Genomic DNA, 14,203 nt, shown 5'->3' with positions numbered 1-14,203 from the left:
TTCCCAGCCTACAAATCCAGAGCCCAAGATCTGAAGGGAGAACTTCTTCCCCTTATTGTATTACTAGCCATGTGCAGCTTTGTTACTAGAAAATAAGGCTCCATTCAGATGATACTTTTTTGCACATGTGAGTTGTTTCTGAACAAACAGGAAACCTATTGTATGTACTGGTCATATATAGGTTTGACTTACTGATGTCCCTCATGTAGTTCAGGGCCTATTTTGGTTTTAGAATTAATTCCTCCATTTGCATACATAGCAGCAACATCAACCAAAAAAGAATGTCTGAAACTGCTCTAAGAGATGCAAAGTTTGTGATCTGATTCCTTTAAAAATTAGTGGAAAGCACCCATCTAGATTGTATTGTGCTTGTGGTGGTGAAGCCTCTTATCAATACCAACCTGTGCCGTGATTTATATGTCCCCCACTGTCTGCCAGAAATTATGTCTGAATCACAGAGAAGAATAGAGTGGCTACTAGAGTCCAAAAAAATGCAAGCAGATTGTAACCGAATTGGTATGTGTGCAAGGTGAACTCCCTTTTCCACACCTCCCTTCTCCTTCCCGAGTGACTCAGCCTCTGGTGGAGAAGCCTCAGAGCTGTTAAGACTCTCAGATGGAGGACGACACTGCTTTTCTGTAAAAAACTGAACTGCACAACAGTGATTGCCAAAGGCACCACGTTCTTGATCTTCTCATCAATGGTATAAAGAGGTAAGCACTGGTTTTAATATGTTGCGAATGTTTACAGGCCAAAGTGTTCAAAAGTGATTTTTGACTGACAGCAGCCAACTTGAGACACTGTTTTGGGGGCAGTGCGGGGATTTTATTATTTTCCCCCCTACCCCATATTTCTATTTCATATACCACTGTATATTCTGCTAGAATCTCAAAAAGAGTACACAAAACCTGGATTTTCAGAACTGCTGCAAAGTTTCAAAAACTTGTTTGTACAATTGAATTTTTAGACTAATTCCCTATTTTGCTGCTGGTGGTTACTTAAATGATACTGTGCACTCAGCATGGAAGGAGAGCTTCTTAATAATACTTTTGTCTGGTGTCATGTGTGGAGGAAGATGGTAGAGGTAAGCTTTTGTACAACTGTATCTGATGGTGCATGCTACTACTACTTACCTTTTACAAATGGAGTATTAGAAGCCCAGCAGTCATGTTTTTAAAGGCAGAGTATTAAATAAAGGAAGAAAAACTATTTGGGGGTGGAGAACGGGGCTTAGGTATCCTGCTTTAATGCAAGAACTTAACACACCTTTTAGGCAAGAAGATGTTCAAAATAATTAAGAAGTAAGTTTCAAATTGTACAAAAATTATACTGAAACAACAAGTAGAGTGTTTATCAGAAAATAAAAGTCATATAAATCAGCATTCTGACATAGTAAATAGCTGATTCTATACTATTTACAATTTTAAGGATTCATTCTTTGGAGATGGTCTTCTCCACCCAAATCCTGAAAAACCAGTTCCCGCAGCTTGCTTTGCTATGAATAGACAAGTGCTTTCAGCCTTATACTTTTGTACTCAGTCATCAGACCTTCCCTTTTGTATTTATAATATTCTCCTGTGATTGAGGTAATGGTGGTTCTCATGTCTAAAGAAATAATTCCTAAATGCAAGCTAGTCTGTAAATACCAGAACGTAAAATGTATGATGTGAAACTTATAAGACAAGATTGAAGCCCGAGGATCTGTTTTGGCTCTAAAACATGTACATGATTACACTGATATTGCTTTGACCAATGGGCATTTTTAAAACTCTGCAACACTCGCATTGCCATAGGGCCAAAAATAAAAGTGCCAGACCACCCATATACAAAATGGGAGGAGGTCAGATTTAAAAGCACATTAGGGTGGGGGGGGGGGTGGAATGAGGTGCTGCAACTTTTCCCTGCCCACCTCTCTCCCCCATCTAGGTACGCTTTAAATACTGCTCCCACACACACACTTTATAGCAGCCTTTCCCAACCTGGTGCCCTCCAGATGTTTTAGACTTCATCTCTCATCGGCCTCAGCCAGCATAGCCAATGGAGCTGAAGTCCAAAACATCTGGGGGACACCTAGTTGGGGAAAGCTGCTTTATAGGCTTTTGCCATATGTCGAGTTTGATGGCGTCACCATCGTGTTTAGTTTGGCCCTATACCTTCTACATAAGAGCATAAGAAGAGCCATGCTGGACCAAGGGTCCATCTAGTGCAGCATTCTGGACTAGAACTGGACAACAGTCCAGAATTCTGTTCACACAGTGGCCAACCAGATGTTGACTGGAAACCTACAAGGAGGACACAGGTGCAACAGCACCCATCTTAGTGTGTGAGGTTACAGTTTGACTTTTCCTCTTTTCTTATTTTTTTTTAAACTGTAGACATCATTTGAGGAAAGCATCTACTACATAAACTTGTTGAGAGGAATAGTCAACAAATAACATGCCTTTCATACACACACATATTACAATACTGCCCTTTTAAACAATAAACAACATTCCCAGAGCAAATCCTTTAGAAAACATTTTTATATAGTAAAAATGTTAGAGAGAGCTAACCAGTGATCATATCGTCATTGTTTGTTTATTTGTTACATTTGTATCCTGCCTTCCTCCACGAAGTACTTAAAGGGTCCCATGTTCAGAAACCCCAGGGTCAAGCTAAACATGATGGTGGTGCTGTCAAACTCAAGATGTGGGGAAAGCCTATTGTGTGTAGGCCAACGCAGCATTTAAAGCACTCCCAGAAAGTCAGGGCAGTGGTGCAGCTAGAGCTGGGCCTTGGGGTGAGGTCCAGGGCTTTGCAGCCTGCAGGGACCCAAATGACCACCCAGAGAGTGGCAGCTGATGGGGCAGTGGCAAACAGGCCCAGCGTCAGCACCTCAGTTGGCATGACACTGCTTGTGTCAGCATCCTTTCTTCTTCTTCTTCTTTTTTAATTTACAGTCAGGGGGTGGGCAACCCCCTGATTGAAAAATGTATGGGGTTACAGATACTCATTGTATCATTTTTACTTTTAAAATATATTATAAATATATTTATATTTCTACCATAAAATTGTGTTTATTCCTAAATAAATATGTTTAACATCAGGGCAGCAGAAGGAAACTTCATTTTATTCCTGCAGTCATGAGGGTGCTATGATTTAAGTCAGTTTAAAGTACAACACTGCACTTGCTCAGAGTCTTGATTTCTTTATCAGGTTTGGTAAACAGGAGTTTGGTTTGGGATTTGCGCTAACCTATCAGGAATCTAGAAGAAGTTTCAAATTTTGGAATGGCAGTGCTGGGAGAGAAGAGAAATGTTAGTTGTGTGCTTCACAACTATGGTAGTACACAGGGCCATCTTAAGCTCCCCTGTCCCCCACCCAGGAGGCTATTAAGACCACTGGGACAGGGGACTGTTGAATCCTTCCTCCACTTTCACTCCCTGCTTTTCCCTAGTAAAGAACAGTTTCCACCTTGAGTATTAAGTAATATGTGATCCTACTTTAAGTATATTATAAGCTGGATTTCGTTAAAGTATTAACCTTCTAGCACCGTAGTCCTTATATACCATTCATTTGACTATAGACCACAGTTTTTCAAATGTCAATAATAACTTCATATTTTTGTTCTCTGCTGACCTGCTTCATTCACAAATCCTGCTGTTATAATCACCAATTGCTTAAGCCCAATTGTATATATGTCATTAAAGCCCAATTGTGTATGAGGCAGGGAGTGGAGAGCTTCGTGGGTACCACTGGAGCACAGACAGCCACCACTTTGGGAACCTCTGATATAGAGGGTTGCTGTACCCTTCTGCTTCCCTGCCTCTGGGCTCCCTGTCCTTTAGGTATGTCCTGGGACTTTCCCCTGATCCTCAGATTGCTGCTGTGAGAGGAGTTAATCTGTGCCAAATGGACAGCTTTCTCTTCCCTCATAGAATCTGCTCTGCAAACTACTTCATTTCCTGACTGAGCAATTTAACATTTCATGCCACCGCGCCAGAGGCTTCACAGTCATGGCTGCAGTATAATACAGAAGGGACGTTAAATACTCTGTATGTGTTCACGTCCCGGGCCCCATCTACATGAGCCATTTACTCCGAGGCTGCTGCGATCTAAGGACCTTCAGGACATATGACGCAGTTGCCACTTCACGGCCAAACTGTGGTTTTCACAGGGAAAATGTGGTTTTCTGCAGAGGCGTTTTGCTCTGATTTTTTAGCTTGCTGCAGGTTTACCACGGTTGCTGAGCTGTGTGTCCCTTCCTCAAACTGACTTTGCAGTTTGCGGTGGACGTGGGGTAGACATGCTCAGTGATTGCATCACTCTGTGACACTTTTTCACTCCTCCCTGATCTCTTCCAGCTGCGTAGTAACAGAGAGGTATCCATTTTGGAATGATGGGTAGGCACGTGCCTCTCACAAGGGCATGCCCCTTCGCGCGTGCGAACCATCACGAGAGTTACCATGCCAAACAGTTGGCATGGTAACAAAGGAGCAGACTACCCACATCTTACCAAAGAGGAACAGACAGACACAAAAGAACCCCTAAAATACAAAACAGCCACTAAAACCCAAAGTGTTGCACCCACACCCACATGTTGCTGCGCAGCTGTGCAGCTGCCCATTTAAATATAATGGTAAAAAAAAAGATCAGTGCAACTGCCGCAGCTTACTTCGCTTTAATGGCCAAGTGTCAGGGCACAGCACATTTTTCCATTGGAGAAGTCCGCAATAAATCACGCATGTACCACAGCGGAAGCTAATTTGCAGCTGCAATGCTGTGCAGTTATGACAGAGTGAACATTGAAAGTGGTGCCATGTAGATGGCCCCCTGGTTGGAAAGCTTTAAATATTATATTAACATTTATAATATAATATTTAAAGCAATGCTTGTAATCTGAGCATGGAAAAAGTTAGGATATCTATATATAGTATTTAAGGAAAGAAATGTGGGCAGAAAATGTAAGGCAAGGAGTAGTGAGATGGTGTAATAGGGTTCCCAACAGGCTCTGGAGTTCACTTCTCTGGGAGGGCTCTAAGGATCTAGTAGAATAAAACTTTTCAGGGTTTAACTTAAGCCAAATCTCAACAGGGCCACAATCGGCTTTTAATCCAAGAGGCTTTAGAACCAATAAAACAATAAGGTTATGAAGAAGATGTCTTTGATCATGTGTTTTCCCCCTGCCAGTCAATCCCACTTGTCTCACTTAAAGGGAAAGGCTTCTTCCCAGAAAGCTTGAGACCTGGTACTTCTAGCATGAGAACTGGGTAGCGTAAGTAGGATGAGGCAATGGGGCAACATGAAACCAGGACAGGTATGGAAACTGCTGTCAAAGAACATGTGATACAGTGAAAGTTATTAAAGGAACATTAAGCAGTGTGAATTTTTTTTCCATTTTGGAATAATTCAATATGTTTTCAAGGCAGCAGATGAAAAGACAGAGAATGGACAGCAGTGGACTAGGCAGAGTGGCAACGCAACAGCTTGTTCTTGGCACTGTGCCTGCAGCTTAACACTGTAAAGTAAAGCACAGTTAGCCAATGACTAGTAACTGCTGGCCTGGGAGGAGAAAATCAGAGATGCCACTCCGGTAACTGCTGTGGCTGATTGGACAAAGATTTTGGTTGGGGTTTTGTGCACAACAGTATCTGAGCCGAGCTGACTCACTGTAGAACAGTAGGAACAATTTATATTAATAAACATGGAATTTCAGCCATTGAAAGTAGAGCTGCATGAAAATTCCCCTCTCAAGCTTGCCACCCCATTTGCAGGCAGCAAATTGTGTGTGTGTGTGTGTGTGTGTGTATGATTTTTTTTTTAATTAGCAGGGGATGAAAATGCTCACAAGGCTTAGCAGATTGCCATAAGTGGAAGCAGCAATGCAGCTTTTCTTTCTTAACCCCCCTACAACTTTATTTTGGCACAGAATGGGAACTTGTGACCCTCCAGATGTTTTGACCTTGTTCTTGACAGGCTGATCACACACAAAGGACACAATGACAAGGAAGAAGTGACATACTGCTGTCTTGAATCTGGATGGTGCTACTTATTGTGTTGTGGGAACAGCTGAAAAAATTTGAGACATTCCTGAGCTTATCCGGGAGCTATTTGCTTATTCCAAACTCTCCAGATGATCTTGGGGCTAAACGTGTGGTTGTTTTAACTGCACCAGTGTACGTTTACTTCTCTTTTGGCCTACGTCACTCCTATATCCTTTGGATGGTAATGCATGAATTGACCACTGCCGGAAAGTAGTGTATATTGAATAAACCCAAGTGCTGCAAAAGTACTGTAAAACCACTTGAACTCAGCTGTTCTGGCATGACGCATTCTGCCGTAGAGCGCTACTATTGAAAAATGTAGTAAGACCCAACCCTTTTCTGTCAGTTTGGGCCAGAAAACGTATTAAAATTACCACATTATGGGCAAATGTTTTCCCCATAACAAAAGAACTCTCCGCCATAACATTTGCAAGTTCTTAACACACACCTTGCCTCCGCTCTGTTGTTCAGACTCAAAAGATCAGGAATGCCAGGAGATCCGTGATTGATACCATGTGTGTGAGGGAAGTAAAATGTAGGTTCAAGGGTTGCAAATCCTATTGTAGCCACCGTGCTAGGGGAAGGGGTGCTTAACCACTCTCTGTGGGCAATTTTTGTAGTCAGCATTGTTCCCACAAGTTGATTTCCCCTCTGCACCTGTGTTCCAAGAAGTGGTGCTGAGGCAGGTGGAAACTCACAACATGATATGGGTCAGTCATATGTTGAGCCCCTGGAATGTTCCTGCCAGAACAGAGATTGTTTGCTGAGGGATGCCATGGCCCTTATTTCACCTGTGTGATTTTCCCCCCCTTGTAATTCAATGCCAATTTCAAAGCCAAGGTTGCTCTCATATGTGCCCTCCTTTATGTCAGCTCACTTTTCTCCCAAAGCCAGCATTCCTTTACTAATTGCCACACCCTATTACTACTCCCTTGCCCAAACAGGCTGGGGCTATAAAAACTAAAAGTAAGCACAGGAGGATTAAAAAAAAACCTAAGATAGGAACACACGGTGACTCCCACTACACTTATTTGCCACACTCAGTCTCTAAGGTTTGCCCGTGTGATTCTTAGGTCTTATTCACATCACAGTACTAAGGTGAGAGGACAGCCAAGTCATCTGCCATTTGGGTTGATGTTTGCCAGCCCCGATGCAAGGGTGCCTGCCATGGAACAGTGATCTGAGTACCCTGGTGTGTGCTGAAACTATGACTCGGCAAAACACAGCCCCCCCTCCACAGGAATTCTAAAGAGCATAGTGACAAGGTGATCTGTTGTCCATGTGGTGTGGAGTGTTCAGGCAAAGCCCTATCCAGATGTTACATTTGGGGAGAACTCTTGACCTGGGATGAAGAGGAAGTGATTAACTGAATTTGGGAGCTTCAGTGTTAATCTTGATCTAAACAGGAGTCTATTATCTCATACATGACAAGTGTTCGTAAGAAAAATCAGTGTCTATTATGGCCAAATCAAAGCCATTCTTAAACTACCCAGACAACTGGTATTCATATCATACAGATGTGCCAGTTTCTATAGTCTGTAGTAATTATACTATAGAGTAGAAATTACTCTATAGTATAATTACTACAGTATAAGTGATTATGCTGTAGTATATAGTATAATTCCTACCAATGATATAGTATAATTTCTACCAGATAGAAATTATTTTTCTAGCTTCATATATCAAGAGGATTACAATCTTTAAGGGCGAATTGTACAGTACCTGTAAACATGTGTAAGAAGCCTTTGTGGGGACGGCACAGGGTGAGGTGGGGGAATGCTTAACCTTTTCCATAAGAACCATGTTAATACTCTAATTTGTGCTCCAAGCTACTTTTTGTGGGACTTGGGGTGGATGTTTATCCTCACAAAACATCTGGAACTAGTGGCAGGAAGGCAAGCAGCTGAGGGGCAATTTGGAGTGGGAAACATGGCTAGTGGGGTAAATGTTAAGCATCTCCTCCCTTTGCCACTTCTAGAGCCCAAATTAATTCACATCAGTATGAAATCCAGCCTTTCTTCTCCATTGCATTTTTGACCCTCACTGCCCCTTTAGGGTTGCCAGGTCACAATGTTGCAGTGCCAGTAGAAGCCACAACTTGTAGAAATTCCCCAACCTTCCCAGAAGCTTTGGGAGTTCTGTTCAAACTGCAATGCAAAATGAAGAGCCTGAGGCACCTAGGAGGAAATCATGTCACCATGAGCTTTAGAACGACAGAGAATGAATATAGGCTTCACTAAACTGAAGGAAATAAATGGGTCACATTTTTCATTTGTTTTAAAACAAATGAACACCCCAGTTTCTACATCTTCTCCTCAAAGTATGGGACATCTAAATATGTGTGGTATTTCTGCACCACCCAGAATGTTTTTAAAGTTGATACATGTGTAGTACAAGGCACTCTGATTACTAGAGCAGTCTGAATAGGAAATGAAACATGAATTATGCACCAAATGGCCTACCTAGAAAACTGAGATTTCGAACACACATAGCCTCAAATGCCCTGACTACTAGAAAGGTTTGAAAATCGGGTAAACCTGAGGACAAGAAGATTAACTGACCATAACGAACAGCATTCTTGCACAGAGCAAGTAAAACTGTATTATTGGGGGGAATTTTAAATTATGGGAGTTGCCATTACATCTTTACACACTTGAATTAGCTTTATGTGGATTTTCAACATCTGACAAGAATGCGCACCTATGCTTGCAGAATGAAATCTGACTTTACCTATGTGTAATAAGAATGATAATATATTTAGAACATCGAGTCTTTAAATGATATTCTGGTGAATGTTGGCATACCAAATTGTATCTGGCATGCCAAAATCGTATCTGTAAAGGCACAATCTGGCAAATGAACCATTGCGAGGGCTGAATGCTTATAAAAATAAAACGTCTGCATCTTTTAATTCAAAGACTGAATAGAATAGAAAGCAGTAGAGATAACCACGTGATGCCCTATTGGTTTTTGTTTTTTTAATGATCAAACATGTTGTGCTATTTCCTTGTTTTTGCAATTACAGTAGTTACTGAGGCAAATGCTTATCTGATAGTTTAAAAAGTTTTCAAAGAGTGGGTTCCTAAGAAATATTCCATGTTGGAAGAATGCCAGTAGGCATTTTGTAACATCTTACGGAATTCACCGTAGCCTTGAGCATTTTTTTGTGGATGGAAACCAAAGCTTGCAAGTCATATGTTCTGCCTGTTACGGTATGCCAATGAATAGTTTTCATTTCATACCAAGAGATAAATCAAAAGTACGTGGGTGATAGTAATATTTTCATGATCAACAAACTGGATTCTAAATCTTATACAGACACATACTGAATTGGTATAGAGAGACCAAGGCTTTCTGATCCTGATCTGATGTGGTTTTCACAATATATGAAGTATTTGTTTTAAACAGCTAGTAGAACTGGCAATCCACCCAGCAAAATGCAGCCTTCTAACCATGTTGTCTAGGTGCTTGACAACCCTTGTTCTCACAGTACCAGGCAAGCATTAAATCATAGAATCATAGGGTTGGAAGGTGCCTACAATTTAATAGTATACAATTTAAACTTTCTCCTTTCTTTTGAAAAATCCAAGTGAAATTGCTTTGTCGGAATTTGGTGGAAGGGTCTGTCTTCCACAGCCAGAGCGCTGCCAGAATCCTCTTGAAATTGAGTGTTGTTCTTGGGGGCAGGGGCACTGCTGTACTGGTGCTTCCTCAGTGACTAAGTCCGATGCTCGTCTTCAGGAATGTAACTTGGATTCCTGCAGAGGGATTTGGTATTGACTTGTTCCTTATGAAGTAGGCCATAGTTGACAACGCACAATGGCTGTGGAGTATGCCTGCAGTGTGTGCATGAGAGCTTCCCATGCTTCCCGTTTGGTGCTTTAGTACACAAGCAGACATGTGGAAAGAGTGCCTGAATTTGAATGTGGTTGTGTTGCAATCACTTTTTCCAAGCAGTTTCTTAATGAGTATGTTAAATCCAAAGTTGTTCTTCCTCCTGTTTTCCATGACTAGCTGTTCCATGACACAATCATTTATTGTATCTAGAAATTTCTTCTCTTTGCCGTTACCCAAATATACATTTACCCAGCCAATTTGAACGTAGTTGAAATCATTTTTTTTATTACTTTAGCTGTCTGTCTCCCTGTTCTCTTTTTGTATCAGCACTTTAGTTGGGAAGGTGGGTAGTCCATGAGGCAACAGAATGTAATGAGTACGTTATTGCTTGTTTGGCCAGGAGTCAGGCAGAAGCTGATCTCCTCTGACTAGTCCAAGAGCATCTCCACACCAACCTAAAATCCTGCATTTAAAATGGGTCTTTCTGCTTCCATTTTAAATGCAGGATCATGACGGACTCCCTTTATCTGTGCTTCCTTTCCCCCCTCCCCTTTCCCCCTCCTTCTTCCCCTTATCTGAGTCTTCCATATGTTTCATTGGCCCAGCTCCTCTTTTTGCAGCTTTTCCTTTTTCATGGAGGGAACTCAAGCAGAACACAACCGGGCTAATTTGATACCTCGTTATCTGTGATCTTTTAAAAAACCAAATAAAGGTAATTTAGTGCAGGAGACACCCTGGAGGTTCACAACGTCATCTAAAGGGCCAACAAACTACCTGCAAACTTCCATGGGTGAGCAACCTCAATAGCAGGATAAAAGCTCCGTGTGAAGGAGCCCCAAGGCAGCAGTTTCCAGAGAAAATAAGGAAAGCCTGCTTTCAAAGGACAACCAAAGCTGCTAGGAGGATGGGCAGCAGTTCCTCTGATCTCTTCTCAGAGAGGAATTGGATAGGATGCAGTATCCGCAAGTCAACTTCAAAGCCTCTCTTAAGTGAGAAGGAGTCTCCACTTTTAGCATTCCAAAGAAGCAGAGAACTCCCATCTGTGCATTTTTGGAATGTGTGAACGTGGCAGCCTGAGTGGCTACCAGAAATAGATAATGGTTACGTGCAACCTCCAAGTTCAAATGCAGTGTCCCACTCAATATCAGCTGCTGAGAGCAATAAGAGGAGGGTGCTATTGCCTTCATGTCCTGCTTGTGGGCTTCCAAGAGCCATCTAGTTGGACTAGATAGACCTTTGGTCTGACCCATCAGGACTGTTCTTACAGGTTCCTTATATTAAAGCTGGCACATGTAGAGGGAGAAATAGATGCATTCCTATTATTTTGGCCAGCCATTTTTTGACAGATCAGATTTCCTCCCACCATAGACTAACACTTAATCTCTGTATTTTTACTTCTTTTCAGTGCACAATAAAGGATACAGCTCTGAAGAAAATGACAACGTTCACTGCAGGAAAATCGTCCTCTAACAAAAGTGGTAATGTGTTGCCCTTTCCGTTTTGCTTCTGTTGGGTTAGTCAAAGGATAGGGGGAAATAATGTAGCCCCCCCTTTTTTAAATGAAACATACAGTTTGACTGAAATTCCTCACAGCGCTTTTTTTTTTTTTTTTGTAAATAGGATTTCAAATTCAACTGCACACTGATTAATCTTGTGTATTGATTAAGCCCCAAGGGCCCATTTTGGAGAAAACTGACAGCAGCACTGATTGAGTTTAACCAGCAGCAGCTTCATCTTAAGGCCCAGTTGAGATGACTACCACTGCATTTCTGCATGCATTGGCACAATTGAATCCGGGTAGTAGGGAGCAAGGGCTTCACCACACCAGGCTTTTTACTGGGGCTTCTGGTTTCTATGTGGGATTAAAGATCAGATCCTTACGCAGGCTGACACGTGCTGCAAGCTTTCTGCAGCCTCAGGGCAGAGAGCGAGAGAGTAAGCTGCGAATCAGTGGGTCTCCTGACAGATCCAAGTCAGCCTCTCTCCTTCTCTCTCTCTGCAAAGTGGTGCAGGGCTTCATTGCTGTTAGTTGTTTACAAGGGGGGTCGCTGTCTTCTTCTTTCTCCCCTGCCAGCTCCGCACTCACTCCGAGCCTCTCCTAGTCTGGCCAAGAAAACTCTCCTCCCAGCCCAGGTCAGCAGGCAGTCAGGCTGGAGGAGGGGTAGGGGGACAAAGGGCAGTTGTGATTTTCCTGCTCCAGCCCAGTGGCTTCTTCTTCCCAGGCTGTGGTTATAGCAGAACTGCACAGTTACACATGGCCATTAAAGCAGATGTGCATTTAAATAGTGCATTGTCTCTGATCTTTTAAAAAGTGGGATAAAGTTCAAAAACTGTTGGATGTGCCCTGGAGGTTGATGATGTTGTGAAAAGAACCTGCAAATTTCCATGAGTGGCCCACTATCAGAGCACAATAAGAGCCTCATGGGAAGGAGCCCCAAGTTCACCAGACACTTTACACATACTTCTGAGTAAAGTGCACTTAAGCTGGCCACTTTTATTTTGAAGGGCCTCCCTGATCCAGATGAGAATGGCTTCTTGCTGAAACACCCACCCTCTGAATTTGTTATATTGCCCTGAAGATGCTGTTTGCAGTACACGGTCATCCTCTCACAGACTGGCCATGTTCAGATACAGATGCTAAAACAGAGAAAACCACATTATGACAGAATAACATTTTCCATGTCGTTGGAATTAAACGTATTGAGTTGCATCCAGATTTAGTCATACTTGGAGTAGACCCCTTGAAATCAATGGGACTTAAGGTAGTCAGACCCATTGAAACCGGTTAGTCACTGTAAGTGGAAGTGGTTGGAGATGATTTTGCAATGTCTGAATGAAACAAAAATAGGGCAAGATTGTGAGTATGTGAGTTGTTTCAAGGCTAGCCTTTAGAAATGTCCAAGCTGGCTGGGGAATGCTGGGAACTGTAGGACTTTTTTCTGTCTAAACATGCATAGGATTATGCCCTAATTCATTCGTTTGTTTTAAAAGCGCTCATATCCTACCTTTCTGCCTCAGTTAGAAGCATCCGATGTGGCTAACATCAGCAATCAATACTATTAAAATCAATGAATCGAGTATATTAAAAACCAAACAAAAAGGAAAGGGCAAATAATAGAATAACAACACGGAGCCCAAACCACACATAGAATAGTCTAAAGGCCAGCCAAAGCAGAAATGTCCGCAGCTTCTAGTGAAAAGTCATGATCTCCTGAGGATGCTCTGCAGCCTCTGCACAGCAACAGAAAAGGCCTGATCACCAAGCTTCAAAGGTCAGAAGACGTTGTTATGTAACTTTTTGAATATCCTTGTCTGTGCACTAACAGATCTGAAGAATGCTTCCCTTGCAATGAAGAGTAGACAACAAGTTATTAATGAGGTCAACAAACGCAGGACCCTATTACAAGATAACAGCTGGATAAAGAAAAGACCCGAGGAGGAAAAGTAAGGAAAGAAAGAACTCATCTTGGCTTTTGGCAAAGAAAGCTACAAATTGAATATTTTCCTGGGATTACTACACAAGTCTGTATGGAGTGTATTAGAAAATTGCACAAAGGATGAGTCTATCAAGGGCTATTAGCCATGATAATAACTAAATTTAACCTTCCTGTTCAAGGAAACAATGGGGTGGGGGCAGGACTGTTGTCTTCATGTTCTCCTTGAGAGTTTCCTGGTGGCATCTGGCTGACCACTGTTGGAAAAAGGCTACCTGACTGGCTCAACCCTTGCTCTGATCTAGCAAGACTCTTCTTATATCCTTAAACTTTTTAAAGCGGTGGTGGGAAACCTTTGGCCCTGGGTCGAAAACCTTCCTCTCAATCCCAACCCCACTGCTCAGCTGATGCTAAAAATCATCTGAGGAGTGGGGGAAAAGGGGACTCAGCTTCCTTTCCACCTGCTGCTCAGCCATTTTCTCTCTGTGTGTGTCTGTGTATAAGCCTGTGTGAATTTGTGTGTGTGTGCACCTCTGGCCCCAGCCACTTCTGACTCTCCTCAGCTGTTTTCCGTGTGTGTGTGTATGTGTGTATGTGTGTGTGTGTGTGTGAAAGAGAGAGAGAGAGAAGCAGACAGACAGACAGACAGACAGACAGACAGACTTTGGCCTCAACCACTTTTGCCTTCTGGTCTGGTCAATACAGGAACGTGTTCCCCCAGAGCTTCCCCATGAGGGAATGCGGCACTCAGGCTCAAAAAGGCTCTCCATTCTGTATTGGGTTCAAACCCTTGACCCAAAGAGAGAATTGTGCATTTAGATTAGGGGTGGGTAAATTGTGGCTCTCCAGGTATTTTGGCTTCCAACTCCCATCATGCCTCACCACTGGCTATGCTGCCTAGGGCTGATG

At 42.5% G+C, this 14,203-nt stretch overlaps 1 protein-coding gene across 12 annotated transcripts in view; it reads left to right on the top strand.

Annotated features, from left to right (window-relative positions):
- Positions 1–595: 595 nt before the first annotated feature.
- Positions 596–14,203, top strand: part of SCEL (sciellin) — a 77,880-nt gene continuing 64,272 nt past the window's right edge. For 11 of the 12 annotated variants that reach the window (XM_084844779.1, XM_084844778.1, XM_084844775.1 and 8 more), the window contains exons 1-3: positions 596–713; positions 11,266–11,338; positions 13,187–13,304. In XM_084844779.1, coding sequence (XP_084700905.1) covers positions 11,296–11,338; positions 13,187–13,304 — 161 coding nt within the window. In that variant the 5' untranslated portion in view covers positions 596–713; positions 11,266–11,295. Of the gene's footprint in view, positions 714–997; positions 1,085–11,265; positions 11,339–13,186; positions 13,305–14,203 lie in introns of those variants that run through there. The other variant, XM_084844768.1, reaches the window with a different exon arrangement.

Source organism: Heloderma suspectum, chromosome 3, assembly GCF_057233095.1.
Source record: "Heloderma suspectum isolate Gila_16-S chromosome 3, 16-S_ref, whole genome shotgun sequence".
Lineage (NCBI taxonomy): Eukaryota > Metazoa > Chordata > Lepidosauria > Squamata > Helodermatidae > Heloderma > Heloderma suspectum.
Note: the sequence above shows the minus strand (reverse complement) of the source record. Positions and strands in the feature narration are given on the sequence as shown.